Genomic DNA, 21750 nt, shown 5'->3' on the forward strand with positions numbered 1-21750 from the left:
TATGCTAGTGATGAAGGAAAAAATCGGTACAGCTACTATATTGTCCAAAAATAATATTGGGATGTATCAATATTTGACTGTAAAAAAAATGAAAAAATGAATATATACACACGTACGTGTGTGTTTTCCTTCTACTTTAGTTAGCACTAGTGGGCTGTACTTGCTCCAGAACTCCTGTGTTGTTCATCCTATAGCTTGTTCTCCATCTTCTCTCCAAATAGTGAGCCAACATGGTTTCAGCACTTACTGATAAACTGGTTTTGTCATGCTCTCTCTCTGCCACAGACATATGGTGAGCAGTATGTGTGGAACATCAAATCACAGTAAAATACAAGTATCGAATCGAAATACATATATAGAATCGTGAGAATCTCTCTTAACCGCAGGTAGCCTAGCGGCTAAGAGCGTTGGGACAATAACCGAAAGGTTGCTGGTTCGAATCCCCGTGCTAACTAAGTGAAAAATAGGTCTGTGCTGTTGAGCAAGGCACTTAACCCTAATTGCTCATGTAAGAGCGTCTGCTAAATGACAATGTAAATATTGTATTGGCACTTAGTGTTGTTATTATTTTATTGCCAGATCCCTGGCATTTCCCAACCCTTCTATATTCACATGAAAAATGGGAAGCATCCACATGTTAAGGGAGCCCTGGTATTTTGAAAGTACCAAAAACCAGTCTGCAGTGTACAGTTTCACTACAGGAAATATGGTACTAATTGGATACTGAATGCTTAGCTAGCTGCCAGACGTGTTTGTGTAATTAGTTATGCTCAACCAACCTCATTGTTAGTGTAATTTCAAAATGTATGTAGTTGGACTAAAAACTCTGCTTCCTCATCTTCTAGGTTTCACTCAGAGAGACAGCTAGACCGCTGAAGCCCTGAGCTGGGGAGCCCTGTCCTCAGCCTCCACTCACCTCACCTGGCCTGCATTTCGCCCATCAACCCCCTTCTACCACCACAGACTCGCCGCAGCCCAGCCTGTCGTCACTATGACGTCGGAGCTGGAGAGTAGTCTGACATCCATGGATTGGCTGCCTCAGCTGACCATGCGGGCAGCCATCCAGAAGGCTGATGCCCAGGGGCACCACGGGGGGCCGGGCATGGGCAAGAAGAGCGCCATGCTGGACCCCAACACCACTCTGGACCAGGAGGAGGTCCAGCAGCACAAAGACGGCAAGCCGCCTTACAGCTACGCCAGCCTCATCACCTTCGCCATCAACAGCTCGCCGAAGAAGAAGATGACCCTGAGCGAGATCTACCAGTGGATCTGCGATAACTTCCCCTACTACAGGGAGGCGGGCAGCGGCTGGAAGGTAAGATGATGGACAGAAAGGAGCTGGAGTAGAATGGATGTCATTCTGAGCTGATGTCATGACAGAGTGTATGAGATGGTTTGTAGACATTGAGTTAGACATAAAGCTAACTGTCATTCATTATAATCACCCACACTGTTATTTCACTAAAGCTCAAAGCGAGACTACCCACTCTATATCCACTAAGTGCCTTACATCTTTGAGTGAAATAATAGGAGCAACCCTCAGAACTGTGTGAAGTGTACAATTCTGGATTAATATTCAGAGCGAGAGATGGCCCTATCTTTGCGAACACAGACTAAATAGCCCATTCATGGGTGGTATTATTCATTGCAGATGCCTTGATAGGAGAAAGCCATTATGTAGGAGAGAGAGCCAGTGCTGTGTCATCTCAAGGAGCACGTGATATACAGAGATGAAGCTATGCTGATTGCCTTTTACAGAGCCCAGATAGAAATTGATATTGTTTTTTCCAGTCAGTGACATTTATATGGACCAGAATGTGAGGCACTGCTTTATTGCAGCCAGGCACAATGTATGTAGCCCATTTCCTGTGTGTAAGAGCAAGTGTGTGTGCGAGTGAATCTATGGAAGGGGAAGAAAGTATCCAACAATATTATACATTTGGGTTGAGTTGGCTTCATGTCAACTCTGTAGATATGCAATATCTTGCTAAGGTTACTAAACTATAGTGGATAATGACCTTTTGAACAACTTTTAACATCTGTACTTTATGGTGATGTTGACTTGTATTCAGGTTGACAATCTTCAGGTTGTGATGTTAAACATGTAATGGCACTACACATGTTTTGCTCCCTGTTCATTTATTTCCATTTTCTAAGAGCAAAAGCATGTAGTTGAGTTAGCAGGGTGCTAGTCCTGGGGATGCTGTCTTTAGCAGTAGTCATCCTATCCTCCTCCGTTGTATCTGCTAGGATAGGAATGCAGCTATAGCATGTGTTGTAGTTGAGTTAGTGGGCGTGTGAGGGTTGTTGTGAGCATGTCTGGGTGAGGTGAATGTAGGTCGGATGCAGTCATCGCTCCGCTATTCCCCCAGTGATGTCGGTGCGCTGCAGGAATGTAGGACCCAGTGCACGCACACGTCTGCTCTGTATGATAATGCAGGCTGCGCCGCCGAGATGAAACCGGGCTAATCCAGGCGCCGGCAACTCATTTAATCATCTCAATATAACTCCATTAGTCTACGCTTTTAAGAAATATCAATAAGTGCTGTCAGTAAGAACAGATAATTCATCAAGGTCAAAGAAATATGAATGCTGTGTTTGAAGGAGTGAATATTCACACACAGCGACCACGAGCAGGCATGTAGACAGAGGCTTCCTTACACGCTCTCTAAAGCACCTTTTTGACAATGTTTTAAACTCTGAAGTGATGCAGAAGAGTTTCATAATGTGGTCTCTTTTTATATGGGCCTGTGCTGTAGGACAGGCTCTATAAGTTAAAGGTGTTGTTGGGGGAACAGCTAGAAACTCACGGGCTATTCCTGTATTATATATTGTTGACCCAGTATGCCTCTTACAAGAATACTTGCCTAAGGATGCATCATCCTTTCTGTAGTTTTCCCCCTCATCCCATAGTATCTATTTGTACCAACATCACCGAGCATGTTACATGATAGAATCATGTATGTACATTTTATAGAGCTTCTTGTATTCTAAAATGGACCCCTCTCTGTGTGGAGTCCTATCCTCCGTTCACTCCAATTCAATCTTGCTGCTCAATCCCATCCATTCAAGTCCATGTCATTACAATATTGGATATGTGGCGCTGGCCCTAATGACTTTCTCCAGATTAAATGGGGAATAAGAGCGATCTGGTCTCTCCCAGGTTAGGAGGTGTCTCCTCCTATCAGAAGCTCTCGTCTCGGAGACTTTTTAATGCTATCAAGACGTTAGGCTGTGGGTCAGTTTCTAAGCTTATGAGTTTGACACTGTCTGGCTCCTTCCTGAGCGTCCACTAATGAATTTAAAGCGATGATGTCCTGCCTGGGTGTCTAACTTCGTCCCTGCCGTGACGTGCTTTCTCCCAGCACACAGCCTATAGCAGGCGATCACAAACTGTTTTTGGAACACAACCCAATTTTAATATCTGAAAATTCTCACGAGCCCAACTATGTGAAAAAAATTATGTAATTAATGTTTACTTTATTTGGGGCTGTAGCAGTCAATGGAAAAACATTTTAACACTATTTCTGATTGTCTTCTCAACTCACTATCACATACTTTTAATGTGGGGCGATGGTAGTCAATTGCAAATGAGTCTGACATAATGGAGGTTGTTTCACCACCACTAATGAGATGGGTGTGCTTGATGCATGTCGCGTCAGAGCTTTTCCAACGTGGATGGATATTTGGCTTTAATACAGAAGAGAGCACTGAACCCATCTTCACACAGATATAAGCTGGCTAAGGGTACCATGAGTTTTATGGTGCTTTCAATACAACTGGGAAGTGAAATTATGTCAGTAATCTTCAGGTCGGAAAGTTGGACCCCTTGAAAGGTTCCCGAGTTGGAATTCCGAGTTGGATGACCATTAAACAATTTTTCCCAGTCTGAGCTCTTTTTTCCCCGTGTTCCCAGTTGTCTTGAACAAGGCATTAATGCTCAGAGGGAGACTGCAGGAACCAAAACTCCTCCGTAGTGACCCGTGAATGTGTTGTCTGCAGCATTTGGTCACATGACAGCTCGATCAGCTGTTCGATTTCACTTACCGGCATGTCAATTGAGCCAGGATCACAGTCAAACGGACTGGGAAGTAGGTCCTAAAGTCCTCTTACAAGCATTGGAGGTGAGCAGTCATTACTCGTGTGGGACACCAGCCTGGTCTCATAGCAGCTGGGACACTTACTGATGTTTTCTGTTAGAAACATGCACCGCCAAGGGAACGTGAATGGTTCGCTTTTGAAAAATTCTCTTCATTAATAATTCTATCCTCTGAATACACTGATTTGGTCACTCATCTGTAGAATGTTTTTTTCTATTTCCTCTGCATTCTTGCATTCAGTTTCCCAAATCTTTCTGTTTCAGAGGCAAGGAGACACATTCTCTTTTCATTACAATAGGTCAACCAAGTCTGTTTTTTTACATCCATTGTGAATGACAACAGTTCCTCTCTCAATGCAAAAATATATCCTACACTCCCCCTTGATAACCACCAAGCCACGGTGTGAAACGAATCCCATATCTCCACATAGTTTTGCAACAGGCAGTGCAGTGGTATGTGATTTGATTTAGTTTACAATTGAAGTTACCTGCTGCAGTATATCTCTGAGTTCTGTGCTCAGCTCTTTTGCCGCCAGTTGCTCTCGGTGTATCATACAATGTGTCCACATGGCAGAGGCAGACACATTCAGAACTAGTGTGCAGAGGCCTGACCTCTGTCCCACCATGGATGGAGCCCCATCTGTTCAAAAGTACTCACCATTCCATCCCATGGAATCTGTTTTTGTCAATATAGTTATGCAGCATAATAAACATCCCCTGTGCTGTTTCTTGCTTGGGAATTGTGAGACAGAACAATATGTAGCATCCCCCGCAAGTATAGCGAACAAAAATCAATGCATGGGCATCTCGGCCCTCACAGCTAACGTCCGTTTTTGAGTTGTTCAGTCAGTTTCCTCTTGATTGCTATTAATAGCATACATTCTTCGTTTAACAGTGTTATCTGACAAAGGTATTGATGTGAGTTTCTGTGCCTCTGCCTCCCCACACGTTGTTTTCACCGTATCAATTGCGTCTGGTAATATCAAAGTCTCTGCAATAGTGTGTGGTTTCATATCGTAGCAGGCCTAGCCATTCACCGTGGGAATGATTCAAGTGCAACGCTCTAGTGTGCCCTTTTCCTGTGATCTAAGGGCACTCTCTGGTTGAATGTGATCTTTTAGATATGAATCGTTATAATTTCTATTTTTAAGGTTAACCACATTACAATGATTTTGAGATGCAAAGACGATATTATAATTTGTTTTTATCCCCGGATTTTGGAAATTCTCCCGCTAACCCATTTCATATCAGACGAGCCCACATGAGGTCGCGACCCGTAGTTTGGGAACCGTTGGTCTTTTAGGCTACTGCTGAAATGCGTTAGTGTGGGATCCTTAGTGGTGCGATACACATAAACCTCAGTGTAAAGGTATTAAATGTCTAGATACTGGAGGATTACCGGGATCCCAGCCAGTCAATGCAAAAGCGCTTATTATGCGCAGAGATTTGAAATCCATGTTTACAAAACAGGTTTATAATCCCGCTAAGAACCGGCCGTCTAATCTGATCAGGTCCTCTGAAAACGTGTGTCCGGCGGAGCCACGCCCACTGATTACACCGCAAACTCCTTTGTCCCACTCCAACTCCAGGTAACCCGTAGTTTGGGAACCGTAGGGCTGGCACAGTTACCTAGAACTGTGTAACCATCGGCTAGAGATGAAGACATTCATTAAAAAAACAGTCATAACCTTCCAACAAAATTATATACACTACCGGTCAAAAGTTTTAGAACACCTACTCATTCAAGAGCTTTATTTTATTTATACTATTTTCTTCATTGTAGAATAATAGTGAAGACATCAAAACTCTGAAATAACACATATGGAATCATGTAGTAATGAAAAAAGTGTATTTGAGATTCTTCAAATTGCCACCCTTTGCATTGATGACAGTTTTGCACAAGCTTGGCATTCTCTCAACCAGCTTCACCTGGAATGCTTTTCCCAAAATCTTGAAGGAGTTCCCACATATGCTGAGTACTTGTTGGCTGCTTTTCCTTCACTCTGTGGTTCGACTCATCCCAAACCATCTCAATTGGGTTGAAGTCGGGTGATTGTGGAGGCCAGGTCATCTGATGCAGCACTCATCATTCTCCTTCTTGGTCAAATAGCCTGTACAGAGCCTGGAGGTGTGTTGGGTCATTGTCCTGTTGAAAAACAAATGATAGTCTCACAAAGTGCAAATCAGATGGGTGGTGTATCGCTGCAGAATGCTGTGGTAGCCATGCTGGTTAAGTATGCCTTGAATTCTAAATAATTCTGTGTCACCAGCAAAGCAACCCCACACCATAACACCACCTCTTTCATGCTTTATGGTGGGAAATACACATGCGGAAGTCAAATTTATTTATATAGCCCTTCTTACATCAGCTGATATATCAAAGTGCTGCACAGAAACCCAGCCTAAAACCCCAAACAGCAAGCAATGCAGGTGTGGAAGCACGGTGGTTAGGATAAACTCCCTAGAAAGGCCAGAACCTAGAGAGGAACCAGGTTATGAGGGGTGGCCAGTCCTCTTCTGGCTGTGCCGGGTGGAGATTATAACAGAACATGGCTAAGATGTTCATAGATGACCAGCATGGTCAAATAATAATCACAGTGAACAGGTCAGGGTTCCATAGCCCGAGGCAGAACAGTTGAAACTGGAGCAGCAGCACGGCTAGGTGGACTGGGGACAGCAAGGAGTCATCATGCCAGGTGGTCCTGGGGCATGGTCCTAGGGCTCAGGTCCTCCGAGCGAGAGAATTAAAGAGAGCATACTTAAATTCACACAGGACACCGGATAAGACAGGAGATATACTCCAGATATAACAGACTGACCCTAGCCCCCCGACACAAACTACTGCAGCATAAATACTGGAGGCTGAGACAGGAGGGGTCAGGAGACACTGTGGCCCCATCTGATGATACCCCCGGACAGGGCCAAACAGGAAGGATATAACCCCACCCACTTTGCCAAAGCACAGCCCCCACTAAAGGGATATCTTCAATATCTTCAACCACCAACTTACCATCCTGAGACAAGGCCGAGTATAGCCCACAAAGACCTCCGCCACAGCACAACCCAAGGGGAGTGCCAACCCAGACAGGAAGACCATGTCAGTGACTCAAACCACTCAAGTGACGCACCCCTCCTAGGGACGGCATGGAAGAGCACCAGTAAGCCAGTGATTCAGCCCCTGTAATTGGGTTAGAGGCAGAGAATCCCAGTGGAGAGAGGGGAACCGGCCAGGCAGAGACAGCAAGGGTGGTTCGTTGCTCCAGTGCCTTTCCGTTCACCTTCACACTGCTGGGCCAGACTACACTCAATCATAGGACCTACTGAAGAGATTAGTCTTCAATAAAGACTTAAAGGTTGAGACCGAGTCTGCATCTCTCACATGGGTAGGCAGGCCATTCCATAAAAATGAGGCTCTATAGGAGAAAGCCCTACCTCCAGCTGTTTGCTTAGAAATTCTAGGGACAATTAGGAGGCCTGCATCTTGTGACCGTAGCGAACGTGTAGGTATGTACGGCAGGACCAAATCGGAAAGATAGGTAGGAGCAAGCCCATGTAATGCTTTGTAGGTTAGCAGTAAAACCTTGAAGTCAGCCCTTGCCTTAACAGGAAGCCAGTGTAGGGAGGTTAGCACTGGAGTAATATGATCACATTTTTTGGTTCTATTTAGGATTCTAGCAGCCGCAATCTGTTCACCCACACCGCCTCTCACAAAGACACGGCGGTTGGAACCAAAAATCTCCAATTTGGGAAGATTTCCACCGGTCTAATGTCCATTGCTCGTGTTTCTTGGCCCAAGCAAGTCTCTTCTTATTATTGGTGTCCTTTAGTAGTGGTTTCTTTGCAGCAATTCGACCATGAAGGCCTGACTCACGCAGTCCCTCTGAACAGTTGACGTGTCTGTTACTTGAACTTTGAAGCATTTAGGCTGGTAACTCTAATGAACGTATCCTCTGCAGCAGAGGTGAATCTGGGTCTTCCATTCCTATGGCGGTCCTCATGAGAGCCAGTTTCATCATAGCACTTGATGGTTTTTGTGACTGCACTTGAAGAAACTTTCAAAGTTCTTGTAAATTTCTGTAACGACTGACCTTCATGTCTTAAAGTAATGATGGACTGTCATTTCTCTTTGCTTATTTGAGCTGTTCTTGCCATAATATGGACTTGGTATTTTACCAAATAGGGCCATCTTCTGTATCCACCCCTACCTTGTCACAACACAACTAATTGACTCAAATGCATTAAGAAGGAAAGAAATTCCTCAAATTAACTTGTAAGAAGGCACACCTGTTAATTGAAATGCATTCCAGGTGACTACCTCATGAAGCTGGTTGAGAGAATGGCAAGAGTGTGCGAAGCTGTGAAGGCAAAGGGTGGCTACTTTGAAGAATATAAAATGTATCTTGTTTTCTTGAACACACTTTTGGTTACTACATGATTCCATATGTGCTATTTCATAGTTTTACAATGTAGAAAATAGTAAAAATAAAGAAAAACCCTTGAATGAGTAGGTGTTCTAAAACTTTTGACCGGTGGTGTGTGTATATATAATTATTTATACAGAACAAAAATAGAAGCTCAACATGCAACAATTTCAAAGACTTTACTGAGTTACAGTTTAATGAAATCAGTCAATTCATATAAACCCACTGGGGAACCAGGCCCAGCCAGTCAAAATGAGTTTTTCGACACAAAATGGCATTATTACAGACAGAAATACTCCTGTGTGGAGGTCTTGGGCTGGCGTGGTTACTCATGGTCTGTGGTTGAGGCCAATATTGTGATTTTTGTCCAAACAACACGATACATAGTAAATTATATCCGACTATCAATTATTTGGGATTTTTTTCCCATCCCTATTGGCCCCTTGATTTGTCACTAGACTTCGCTAGATTATGTTTTGCTGTTGCCGCGATTATGTCACAACACCAATTTGCCTGCGGTCCCCGACATAGCGTTTTCAACCTCCTCTCCCGCCACACACCGGGAGAACGGTTTGGAACCTCTAACCCGAGCAATTTGACTGGTAAACTCATGGGTACATTCGCAATGGCTGTCTGGTATTGTGATGCAATTTCCATTGTAATGTAAAATGTTCCTTGAAATTATGTTAACTGATGTGGCGCATGCAATGGAATGTATTTTCTTGAAATGTCAGTCGTGTTTAATCAACAAATCACACCACGTTGATGGGTACACTACGTGCTTTTACTTCCTGCATTTACTTCTGCTTTGCTCCTCACAATAGCTGCCACTCCACCATTGTGCCATCATTGACTTGAATGAGGATGCTTGTTCCATTCATTTTATTTATATTGCAGTACATGCAGTCTAAATGTGCAAAAAAATGTACAATATATTTCTGTATATATAAAAATGATGGGGACTGCAGTCAGTTGGCTGGCCAATTACCATCATCCAAAATGTAATGACCATCACAGGCTTATGTGTTAGTGCTCTCAGTTCTCTCCAAAGGAGTCCCCTTGGCAACAGTATAGATGGAGACTTTCCACAATATACACACACACACACACCTCATCCAACAGCTTCTGACTGTGTTGCCACCCACCCCCATCTCAAATATTGCTTCCCACACCGAATGTCGTCCAGAGCAGGCAGAAACTCTTTCCTTGCAGAAAGTTCCCTACTGCGTCTCTCTCAGGTGAGGGATGCCAAAGAAAATGTGGGGCAATTCTCAACCAGTTTAAAAATTCCTGAAATATTTGCTTTTGAACTTTAACTGTTGAGGAGGAGATTGTTGCTACTGGCTTGATTTCCCCCCCCCCTGTTTTTTCTACACATGCATGCAGGGAAGCAGAAAAAATAATGCATATAGCTGCTGATTGCCCAACAAACACCATCTCCCCTACTGCAGCCACAGCTACTGTAACATGTTAATAGAGACAGCCTCAGACACTGGAGGAGACCTATGTCGGCCAGTCTGTAGACTAGAGCTGGGGTGTGGTGTTGCCTTCTGCAGTGGCCCTGGACAGAACTAGCCTCTGATCTCATTATAAAATGCAAATACACAGCACCCTAAACAGATCAAAGGTTGGCCTTCCTATTGGATGGCGCAGGCTTAATAATGGCAGCCTGGAGACATTTGTATTTTTTAAGAGGTGATTTGGAGAGCTGACATTCCTCCGGGACATTATTTACTTTGGAGAGAATGTTGTTGCTCACTACTGTAGTGACTGACTACAGCACAGAAATCCCAGACAGCTCCTTCTGTTGCTTATTTAAATGTGATCAGCCAGGTAAGAGTATTTGCACTTTCCTCTGCCCCTGCAATCTCCCACAAGCTTGGGTTTCAGGGCGTGGAATGGGAAAGTGTAAAATTGCTTCAATGCTAGACTGTGATGCCTCCATCTGCTCATCCAGCCTGTATCATCATTACGCTGTTAAGCAAGCATTTACATTTTAAAAGCTTTGCTGATATTGAATAATTCAGCAGCTCAGATACACATTTAGGCAGTAGCCTAACACTAAAGCTTATTTTTCCTCATCCAAAAAATCTGACATTTTAGAACCCTGTCTTATCATTCTGTATCAAAGGGAGTGCAGTGCAAGTGAGAGCCTTGTTTTCTGAGGTGCATGTGGGAATATCTTTAGCGACTCCGTCTTTCCCCAGATTGCTGTAAATTGTAGATGCAGCAGAAGTGGATGTGTGGTGGCCCGGTGGCGGTAGTGATACATTCAGCAGCCGGTTTGATCCTGCTGTGAGCTGGTTTCCCGTGTTAGGAAGCTCCTGCCTGGCAGCCCACCCACCAGCCTCACCTTAAACCCTCTCCTGCTACTGCCACCCACCGCCTCCCCACTGCTTACGCTCTGCCCCTCAGAGTGGGCAGAGAGGACATGCTGGCTGGCATGCCCCGGATCCATTTGGCAGGAGCCGCTGTCCCCACCACCCCGCGGAGTGAAGAGTCAACTACAGTGAGGAGGAACATGAAAGGGCTTGGGCTCTGGAGCTGTCTCTTGTGACCTGTATGTACCGATTTTGGCTCTGTTCTTATATGTAACAGTATCTCTTCCCTGCTCATGACCATGACTTCACAGTTCAGTCTTATCTATAGGTTCCATACAACCAATCGTAGCCTAAACATGAGCTTTTAAGTCTGTTTTGTCTTTCCCTGCCGAGCAACACATTTTGCTGGACAGTGATGCACTGTTGTGCTCTGGACAGGGCGCACACTTGCTGAGTCACTGCTCCAGGCCTTTTCAAAAGCACTGCATCTCTCTCTCTGTTATGCTGAGTCACTGCTCCAGGCCTTTCCAAAAGCACTGCATCTCTCTCTCTCTGTTATGCTGAGTCACTGCTCCAGGCCTTTCCAAAAGCACTGCATCTCTCTCTCTGTTATGCTGAGTCACTGCTCCAGGCCTTTCCAAAAGCACTGCATCTCTCTCTCTGTTATGCTGAGTCACTGCTCCAGGCCTTTCCAAAAGCACTGCATCTCTCTCTCTGTTATGCTGAGTCACTGCTCCAGGCCTTTCCAAAAGCACTGCATCTCTCTCTCTGTTATGCTGAGTCACTGCTCCAGGCCTTTTCAAAAGCACTGCATTCTCTCTCTGTTATGCTGAGTCACTGCTCCAGGCCTTTCCAAAAGCACTGCATCTCTCTCTCTGTTATGCTGAGTCACTGCTCCAGGCCTTTCCAAAAGCACTGCATCTCTCTCTCTGTTATGCTGAGTCACTGCTCCAGGCCTTTCCAAAAGCACTGCATCTCTCTCTCTGTTATGCTGAGTCACTGCTCCAGGCCTTTCCAAAAGCACTGCATCTCTCTCTGTTATGCTGAGTCACTGCTCCAGGCCTTTTCAAAAGCACTGCATCTCTCTCTCTGTTATGCTGAGTCACTGCTCCAGGCCTTTCCAAAAGCACTGCATCTCTCTCTCTGTTATGCTGGAACGTTACTCAGCCACTGAGCGCTACAGCGACACTAAAGCAGTGGGGAAGCAGGATTGGCTGTAGAGCCGCTCAGTAGCTGGGGATAGAGTTTGGACTGATACACTACACACCGCAGTGATACTTCCTGAGCAGTACATTGAAGTACATTACAGGGCTGAATTTGGAGTGGCTGAGATTTACATGTGCGTATTTAATAACTGAGGGAAGGGGGTGGTTCTTCTGTATTTTTATGGCTTTTCCAGATATGTTCCAGATCGCTTATGTGGGACTGAGATCATTACCTCCAATAGGCCGTGCCCATGCCTCGTCTCAGATCTGGAAATGGAGCCCGCTCGGGGGGAAATCACCCTCGCTACATAGTTAAAGTTATGAACTGCAAAGAATTTTAAGCACTTTTAAAACGACTCATAAAACTGGGAAAATCATTAGCTAGTCGTCAGGTTCTTCTGTAGGGATAACGGATAGTGTGAGAATCCTAGAGTCATCATTTTGTACCCAGTCAGATTTGAATGAAAAATCTTGCTGGTTTTTATTGCATTGTAAATGTGAATGTTTCTGAGGTGTGTCCATTTGTCCCTTTTATTATGGTGTTCCTGGTCTATGACCTGTCATTGTAAGGGCAGCAAAAGTCTGATAACACTCCCTGTGTTTTGTGCAATTGTGACATAGCAAAAAATGTTATCCTGTATATTAAGCCTTATCCAAAAATGTAATGCAATGTCTGAGGATAGCTCTGGACCATCTGACTTAAAAAGTGACAGCTTGATTAAAAAGCTTTGAATAAAGGTTAATGATGATGGCACAAAACATAGGCCCCTGCTAGACAGTGAAAGCTTAATCATGGCTCCAGTGTAGGAATACTGTAAAGCCCAGTCATGAAAGCATCAGCTTGGCCAGTCTCGTTTTTTTATTGAAAGCCTACTCATGGCTTTTCTGTGTTAAGGCAGTCTGACCTAAGCATGGCCTCTCGTAGGTTCTGTGATTTTGCCAGGAGAGCGGGAGAACGAGAGCGAGAGGGGAGAGGGAGGCGCTGAGCCATAATGAATTCTACATGCTATAAATAGAGCCCAGTCCTTGGAATCCGCCTTTAACTCTGAATCTGCACTGTTAAATCCGCCTAAGCTGGGCTAGACCGGCTAGTGCTGCTGCCGCTGGCTTCTGCTATATAAAGATTTTCATAAATGCTCTAAAAACCATGAATGATAAAACAACAAAAAATGTGTCTGAAGGATTTCTTCCCGTCTGTCTCCTGGTCTTTGTTTGATCGAATTAACAATATCCGTAATTGAGGTAGTCTGCTCTCCCTGTAGATCAGTTTGCCTCCTGTGATCTCGCTACTAATTTGTCAGCTTTTCTCCCGTGCTCAGCGTTTCCTTTTTGAAAGAAGAGAGAGAGCTCCAGCCATGACTAATTAGCAGAAGCTGTGAGGTCTGTGGGAAGGTCCAGAGGAACAGGAGACTAGCTGGTGATCTGGCCAGAGGTCTGGAGGCTGGCTGAGGTAAGCTCTCAACTGAGCATAATGCAGTTACACCTACAGTACAGGAATCTAAGCTATGTTATGTAGCCTATACATCCACACTGCTGATCACTGTCATCTGATGGGAATTAAAAACAGAGGTCGCCAGCCCAAATGTTTGGTGTGCTGATGTAATCAGCATGGTTAGTAGCCTAATTATAGTGCGAACATTGCTGGCCAATGTCGTTTCATTTCATCTTTGTTTAATCCGTCCTTTCTCCACCGTGGTAATTACTTAACCCCGATCACCCCTTCTGTCATTCTCCCAGAGCTAATAGCCTCACGCTGCCGCTTGCAATCTCCACTTTCTGCATTTAAATTCATGTGGTCAACACCAAGATATCTCTCTAAGTGCAGAGTATAACATTGCTAAATATTGACGTAGTGATCAGAATGTCATCATTGCCACAAATGTTTTTTTGCTGTATGCGTCTCTCTCTGGCCTTGCTCACGTCAGGACAGCCTATGAGAGTGAAAGTTGATCTCCATGCCTGCGGGTCCTCATTGGGGTCAGCGCTCTATGGCGAGGGGGACAGTGACACAGCTGTGGCAGTGGAGCGGAGCAGAACCAGTGATGGATGACATGTCAGAATGGGCTGCTCAGCCTTCCTCTCCGCTCCTATTGACAGCCACAACTCTCCCATCCTGCATCGGAGGGGCTAATCGCAGGTCATGGCAGCCAGGGATATGACACATAAATATCGCTGGTTGTAATTGCTCGTTTGTCAATGTCACATTCTCAATGAATGTTTTCTGCAGTTAATTTATCCAATGAAAGTCCCATTAACAAACACAAAAAAAATGAATGGATGGAAGTAAATTTGCTACAAGGCAGGAACTGTGTAAGCAGAATGTCTTTATACTGCTACTGACTATGCTTACTTGTTGCCAGTGTTCAGACTGGATTGTACCCTGGAATCTTATCAATGTGTTTTAAGTGTTTATCGTTACATTGTGGTTTTGCTCAGGCTCTATGCAGGCTACAGTAGGTAGATGTTGTGAGTTCTGTCCTAATACAACAGTATGTATATGGTGATCAGAGTGGGTGTGTCCCAGACCGATTTGTTAGCCCAGGCTTTGAGTCCTGCAGCCCTCTTCCCTGACCCAACAGCCTGTAGCTCTTCTAGCCGTGAGGCCAGAGGTGGGTAGTATATGGGGCTTTGGTGACCCGCACCCGCCCGCCCGATAGACTACATCCAGTTTGCTGAGTAGAGTGTTGTAGGCTATTTTGTAAATGACATCGCTGAAGTCAAGGATCGGTAGAATAGTCCGTTTTACGAGGGTATGTTTGGCAGCGTGAGTGAAGGATGCTTTGTTGCGAAATAGGACGCTGATTCTAGATTTAATTTAGGATTGGAGATGCTTAATGTGAGTCTGGAAGGAGAGTTTACAGTCTAACCAGACACCCAGGTATTTGTAGTTGTCCACGTATTCTAAGTCAGAACCGTCCAGAGTAGTGATGCTGGACGGGCAGGTGCGGGCAGCGATCGGTTGAAGAGCATGCATTTAGTTTTACTTGTATTTATGAGCAGTTGGAGGCCACGGAAGGAGAGTTGTATGGCATTGAAGCTCATCTGGGGGTTTGTTAACATTGTCCAAAGAAGGGCCAGAAGTATACAGAATGGTGTCGTCTGCGTAGAGGTGGATCAGAGAATCACCAGCAGCAAGAGCGACATCATTGATGTATACAGAGAAGAGAGTCGACCCCAGAATTGAACCCTGTGGCACACCCATAGAGACTGCCAGAGGTCCGGACAACAGGCCCTTCGATTTGACACACTGAACTCTATCTGAGAAGTAGTTGGTGAACAAGGCGATTCAGTCATTTGAGAACCCAAGGCTGTTGAGTCTGCCGATTTTAAGAATGCGGTGATTAACAGAGTCGAAAGCCTTGGCCAGGTCGATGAAGACGGCTGCACAGTACTATCTTTTATCGATGGCGGTTATGATATCATTTAGGACCTTGAGCGTGGCTGAGGTACACCCATGACCCGCTTTGAAACCAGATTGCATAGCGGAGAAGGTACGGTGGGATTTGAAATGGTCAGTGATCTGTTTGTTAACTTGGTGTTTGAAGACTTTAGAAAGGCAGTGCAGGATGGATATAGGTCTGTAACAGTTTGGGTCTAGAGTGTCTCCGCCTTTGAAGAGGGGAATGACCGCGGCAGCTTTCCAATCTTTGGGAATCTCAGACGATACAAAAGAGTTTGAACAGGCTAGTAATAGGTGTTGCAACAATTGCGGTGGATAAATATAGAAGGGGAGGGTCCAGATTGTCTAGCCCAGCTGATTTGTAGGGTTCCTGCTTTGAATTAGCCCATTGTGGGATGAATGGGTGCTCTGAGGTGTCTGGCCCTTCTTGACCACTGCAATGTATTATTTATGGGTCAGCGAGTATGGCAGCTCTACATTAACTTGGCTCCTTGACTGTTTAGGAAGGCTGTGACCTATTTTACCTCAGTAGGAAGTCAAATAAGATTCAAGGAAAGTTCTGATTTGGTCTGAAGTTGGAAGCTAAGGCGGCACATCCAAGTCTAAAGTCTCTTCTCTGTTTCTCTGTACATTCCTTTAAAATGAATAGTGCACAGGTTATCGCGGGAGATCTGCCTCGGTTACAGGATTGAGTAATGTTCTATTGGATTGTGATGCAAAGGCATGACGTGATTGGCTGCCCCATACCAACTTAAGTTTGTTTCTTTGACTAGTTACTGATCATACTTTGTATAATTGGAGGATAGTTTCTCTCTGTCCTATTGGGGGATCACATTTGTATTTTGTACAGCCTATCCAGAGGCTTCGGATGAAGGTGAATGTGGCCCTGAAGACCCCTGGTCTATTTGTGATCAAGTTCATGTTTCCTTTTCTACTCCCTGTTTGTTCTCTATTGAGAGCAATGGGAGAAGAACACACCTGAACATGAAACAAAGGACCTATATTTCCACAGAAAATTATAATTTCTTGCAATTCATTGAGCAGCTAAACTCCCAGAGTCAGTAGGTTTGCATTCACCAGGCATAGTGAATACATGATGCCACCAGACAACCCCACCACGTTTCGGATGAGTTCGACCCAATTGCAACAGCTTCCTCCGTCCTGCCTTTAGTGGTGCTCAATCATGGCCTTCATGTTTCTAATACTGAATAGAAAATGAAAATGCCTAACCAATTTGACTCTCTTGGTACATTACATGTGATAGGATGTTTTTTCTTTTCCATTCCAGAGAAATAATGATGCTATTCTCAGGCGTAGCCTAAGTCACCATTTTGTTTTCAAAAGTTGACGAATAAATTTGACTCTGTCAAGAATGGTAGATTAAGGAATGCTTGTTGCCTACATTTTATGAGTTGTATGCTTTGATTATTGCTCTTATTGCGGAGTATGAACTCCGTAATTGAAATGTAGGCATGGAAGCAAATCAAAGGTCTTTGGTTTCTCTGCCAGACTTCATGGCACAAAGCAATCACATTATTTCCTCTCCTTTAATTGGGCCTTTACTAAGTAATGCAAAGGCTAAATGTAACCACCAACACGTGGCGCATGATCTGCCCCTCACTATTATACCCTCTACCCTAAAAAAGGTAAATGCATTTTGTTTTGGTGATCAAGGCTCGGTTATACAGTATTATTGTGGCATTTCTACACAACAGGGATTTTTTTATACCCCCAAATCAGCTTAGAGTTTTTCAATTTGAATTATTATACAAAATGATTGCAACCAATAGAATGATATATATACAGTTGAAGTCGGAAGTTTACATACACTTATGTTGGAGTCATTAACTCGTTTTTCAACCACTCCAAAAATGGCTTGTTAACAAAGTATACTTTTGGCAAGTCTGTTAGGACATCTACTTTGTGCATGACACAAGTAATTTTTCCAACAATTGTTTACAGACAGATTCTTTCACTTATAATTCACAGTATCACAATTCCTGTGGTTCAGAAGTTTACATTCTCTAAGTTGACTGTGCCTTTAAACAGCTTGGAAAATTCCAGAAAAAGATGTCATGGCTTTAGAAGCGTCTGATAGACTAACATAATTTGAGTCAAATGGAGGTGTACCTGTGGATGTATTTTAAGGCCTACCTTCAATCTCAGTGCCTCTTTGCTTGACATCATGGGAAAATCAATAGAAATCAGCCAAGACCTCAGAAAAAAAAAGGTGTGGACCTCCACAAGTCTGGTTCATCCTTGGCAGCAATTTCCAAATGCCTGAAGGTACCACGTTCATCTGTACAAACAATAGTGTGCAAGTATAAACACCATGGGACCACGCAAAAGCCACGCAGTTTGGGGTCACTTAGAAATGGCCTTGTTTTCCATGAAAACTTACATGAAATGAGTTGCAAAATGAATAGGAAATATAGTCAAGAGGTTGACAAGGTTATAAATAATGATTTTTAATTGAAATAATTGTATTCTTCAAACTTTGCTTTTGTCAAAGAATCCTCCATTTGCAACAATTACAGCCTTGCAGACCTTTGGCATTCTAGTGGTCAATTTGTTGAGGTAATCTGAAGATTTTTCACCCCATGCTTCCCGAAGCACCTCCCACAAGTTGGATTGGCTTGATGGGCACTTCTTACGTACCATATGGTCAAGTTGCTCCCACAACAGCTCGATAGGGTTGAGATCTGGGGACTGTGCTGGCAACTCCATTATATACAGAATATCAGCTGACTGCTTCTTCCCTAAATAGTTCTTGCATAGTTTGGAGCTGTGCTTTGGGTCATTGTCCTGTTGTAGCAGGAAATTGCAAAATGGAGTGATAGCCTTCCTTCTTCAAGATCCCTTTAACCCTGTACAAATACCCCACTTTACCACCACCAAAGCACCCCCAGACCATCACATTGCCTCCACCATGCTTGACAGATTGCGTCAAGCTTTCCTCCAGCATCTTTTCATTTTTTTCTACGTCACACGAATGTTCTTCTTTGTGATCCGAACACCTCAAACTTAGATTTGTCTGTCCATAACACTTTTTCCAATCTTCCTCTGTCCAGTGTCTGTGTTCTTTCGCCCATCTTAATCTTTTCTTTTTATTGGTCAGTCTGAGATATGGCTTTTTCTATGCAACTCTGCCTAGAAGGCCAGCATCCCAGAGTCGCCTCTATACTGTTGATGTTGAGACTGGTGTTTTGCGGGTACTATTTAATGAAGCTGCCAGTTGAGGACTTGTGAGTCATCTGTTTATCAAACTAGACACTAATGTACTTGTCCTCTTGCTCAGTTGTGCACCGGGGCCTCCCACTCCTCTTTCAACTCTGGTTAGAGCCAGTTTGTGCTGTTCTCTGAAGGGAGTAGTACACAGCGTTATACGAGATCTTCAGTTTCTTGGCAATTTCTTGCATGGAATAGCCTTCATTTCTCAGAACAAGAATAGACTGATGAGTTTCAGAAGAAAGTTATTTGTTTCTGGCCATTTTGAGCCTGTAATCAAACCCACAAATGCTGATGCTCCAGATACTCAACTTGTCTAAAGAAGGACCGTTTTATTGCTTCTTTAATCAGAACAGTTTTCAGCTGTGCTAACATAATTGCAAAATGGTTTTCTAATGATCAGTTAGCCTTTTAAAATGATCAACTTGGATTAGCTAACACAACGTGCCATTGGAACACAGGAGTGATGGTTGCTGATAATGGGCCTCTATACGCCTATGTAGATACTCCATTAACCTCTCTCGTTCGGGACGTGAGCGTCCCACCTCGCCAACAGCCAGTGAAATTGCAGGGCGCCAAATTCAAACAGCAGAAATCTCATAATTATAATTCCTCAAACATACAAGTATTATACACCATTTTAAAGAAACTTCTTGTTAATCCAGCCACAGTGTCCGATTTCAAAAAGGCTTTGTGGCAAAAGCACACCATGCGATTTATGTTAGGTCAGCATCTAGCCACAGAAAACCATACAGCCATTTTCCAAAGAAGGAAAGGTGTCAGAAATAGCGTTAAAATTAATCACTAACCTTTGATCTTCACCGGATGACGCTCCCAGGACTCCATGTTAGACAATAAATGTGTGTTTTGTAAGATAAAGTTCATCTTTATGTCCAAAAACCTCATTTGAAATTGGTGCGTTATGTTCAGAAATGCATTGTCTCAAACAAACATCTGGTGAATTTGAAGAGAGCCACATCAAATTAAAGAAATACTCATCATAAACATTGATGAAAGATACAATGTTATACATAGGATTAAAGATAGACTTCTTGTTCATCCAACCGCTGTGTCCGATTTCAAAAAGGCTGTACGGCGAAAGCACATCATGCGATTATGTTAGGTCAGCGCCTAGCCACAGAAAACCATACAGCCATTTTCCAACCAAGGAGAGGTGTCACAAAAGTCAGAAATAGCGTTACAATTAATCACTTACCTTTGATCGTCATCTGATGGCACTCCCAGGTCTCCATGTTAGACAATAAATGTTTGTTTTGTTAGATAAAGTTAATCTTTATGTCCAAATACCTCCTTTTTGTTCACGCGTTTAGTCCAGTAATCCAAATGCACAAAGCGCGAAACAGCTCTTATTCGATCCCCTTTCACAATACAAGCCTGAAACAACTTCTAAAGACTGTTGACATCTACTGGAAGCCTTAGGAAGTGCAATCTGACCCCACAGACACAGGATATTGGCAATCACTTAAACTACAAACCTCCGATTTCCCACTTCCTGGTTGGATTTTTCTCAGGTTTCTGCCTGTCATATGAGTTCTGTTATACTCACAGACATTATTTTAACAGTTTTGGAAACTTTAGAGTGTTTTAGAGTGTGTATCCAGATATATGCATATCGTAGCTTCTGGGCCTGAGTAACAGGCAATTTACGCTGGGCATGGTTTTCATCCAAACTTCCCAATGCTGTCCCCTATCCCAAAGAAGTTAAACAGTTGTTTCCAGCTACAATAGTCATTTACAACATTAACAATGTCTACACTGTATTTATGATCAATTTGATGTTATTTTAATGGACAAAAAAATGAGCTTTTCTTTAAAAAAACAAGGACATTTCTAAGTGACCCCATACTTTTGAACAGTAGTGTGTAAGAAGTAGTGGTACTGAGTTAATGTTCAGGGGTAGGCCTACCTAACCACGTTCATCTCATCATCCGAAGACGCTGCATATACAAAATACAAACGGTCCCCCGATAGGACAAACTATCCTCCAAAATCATACAACAAACCAGGCTTCATTTTTATCAAGATCATGCATGCATCATTACATGTCGTAAAAGCAAATTGAGACCGAAAACATGGGTATAAGTGAATTCACTGTAGATTTGCGACAATGTTTTATATGGAAGCCCATAACCGCTACCAATTTTTCAAAAATACAATTCCTCATGATTTGGCAACGTGCACATTTTAGTCTGTGCTTTAGTCTGATCAACTGTAGCCTACTGATAATCACCACAGCTGCAGGTAGTGTAGAGAAGCCTACTGATAATCACCACAGCTGCAGGTAGTGTAGAGAAGCCTACTGATAATCACCACAGCTGCAGGTAGTGTAGAGAAGCCTATGCCCTCTGATCCCATCTGGGCCATGAGAAAAATGTAACGTCATGTTTTTATAGCTTAAAATAGGCCCATTTATTTCTGAGAGAAATGGGAAGGTTTTCTTTTGGTTTATATGCACACTTTGGGTGGCTAGGTCAGAGGCATTTTTTTATCCAAAATGATTGACTTGAATTAATCAACTCAATAGTGATGACAAACTGTGAGTGTCTTTTATAGTTACAGATGCAACTCTGCATACACAGAGCTCAGCTCTGTTTTATTGTCCAAACGCAGTTGTCTCTTTGTCCATGTAAAGGGTTTTAATGTTGTCGTCTTCCCTAGGGCCAGGAGTTTTTCCAGGAGTTAAAAACAACACTATGATCTGATTTTAGAAAAATGTTCTGCTTCCATCATAGCCCGTATGATAGTTTTTATTTTGAATTAAGTTTTTATTTACTGGTGATTTATTGCGATGTCATATGCTAGAGCTAGGGTCTGGAGTTGGTTAGGTTAGTCTACTACCAGATCAGAAAACCCACCCCACCACCACCACTCTGGGACCTGTGGTGCCACTTCTGAAATCACCACACAATGTTAGAAATGAGAAAACATATCCGATTTGTATGATGTACATTTTATATTTGTTGGGTGGTGGGGATGGGCTTCCATAGTTTTATGTGGCTCAGTGCAACCAGCAGCTAATGTTTCTGCAATTTTAGGTAAAACCTCAGTAAATCAA

General features: G+C 43.5%; 1 protein-coding gene across 3 annotated transcripts in view; it reads left to right on the forward strand.

Moving 5' to 3' along the window:
* LOC106565962 (forkhead box protein J3) overlaps positions 1–21750 on the forward strand; it is a 163130-nt gene that overhangs the window by 82565 nt on the left and 58815 nt on the right. For all 3 annotated transcript variants that reach the window (XM_014133654.2, XM_014133655.2, XM_014133656.2), the window contains exon 2: positions 846–1315. In XM_014133654.2, the coding sequence (XP_013989129.1) occupies positions 992–1315 (324 nt within the window). In that variant the 5' untranslated portion in view covers positions 846–991. The remainder of the gene's footprint in view (positions 1–845; positions 1316–21750) is intronic.

The sequence above is a fragment of the Salmo salar genome, chromosome ssa12 (genome assembly GCF_905237065.1).
Source record: "Salmo salar chromosome ssa12, Ssal_v3.1, whole genome shotgun sequence".
NCBI lineage: Eukaryota > Metazoa > Chordata > Actinopteri > Salmoniformes > Salmonidae > Salmo > Salmo salar.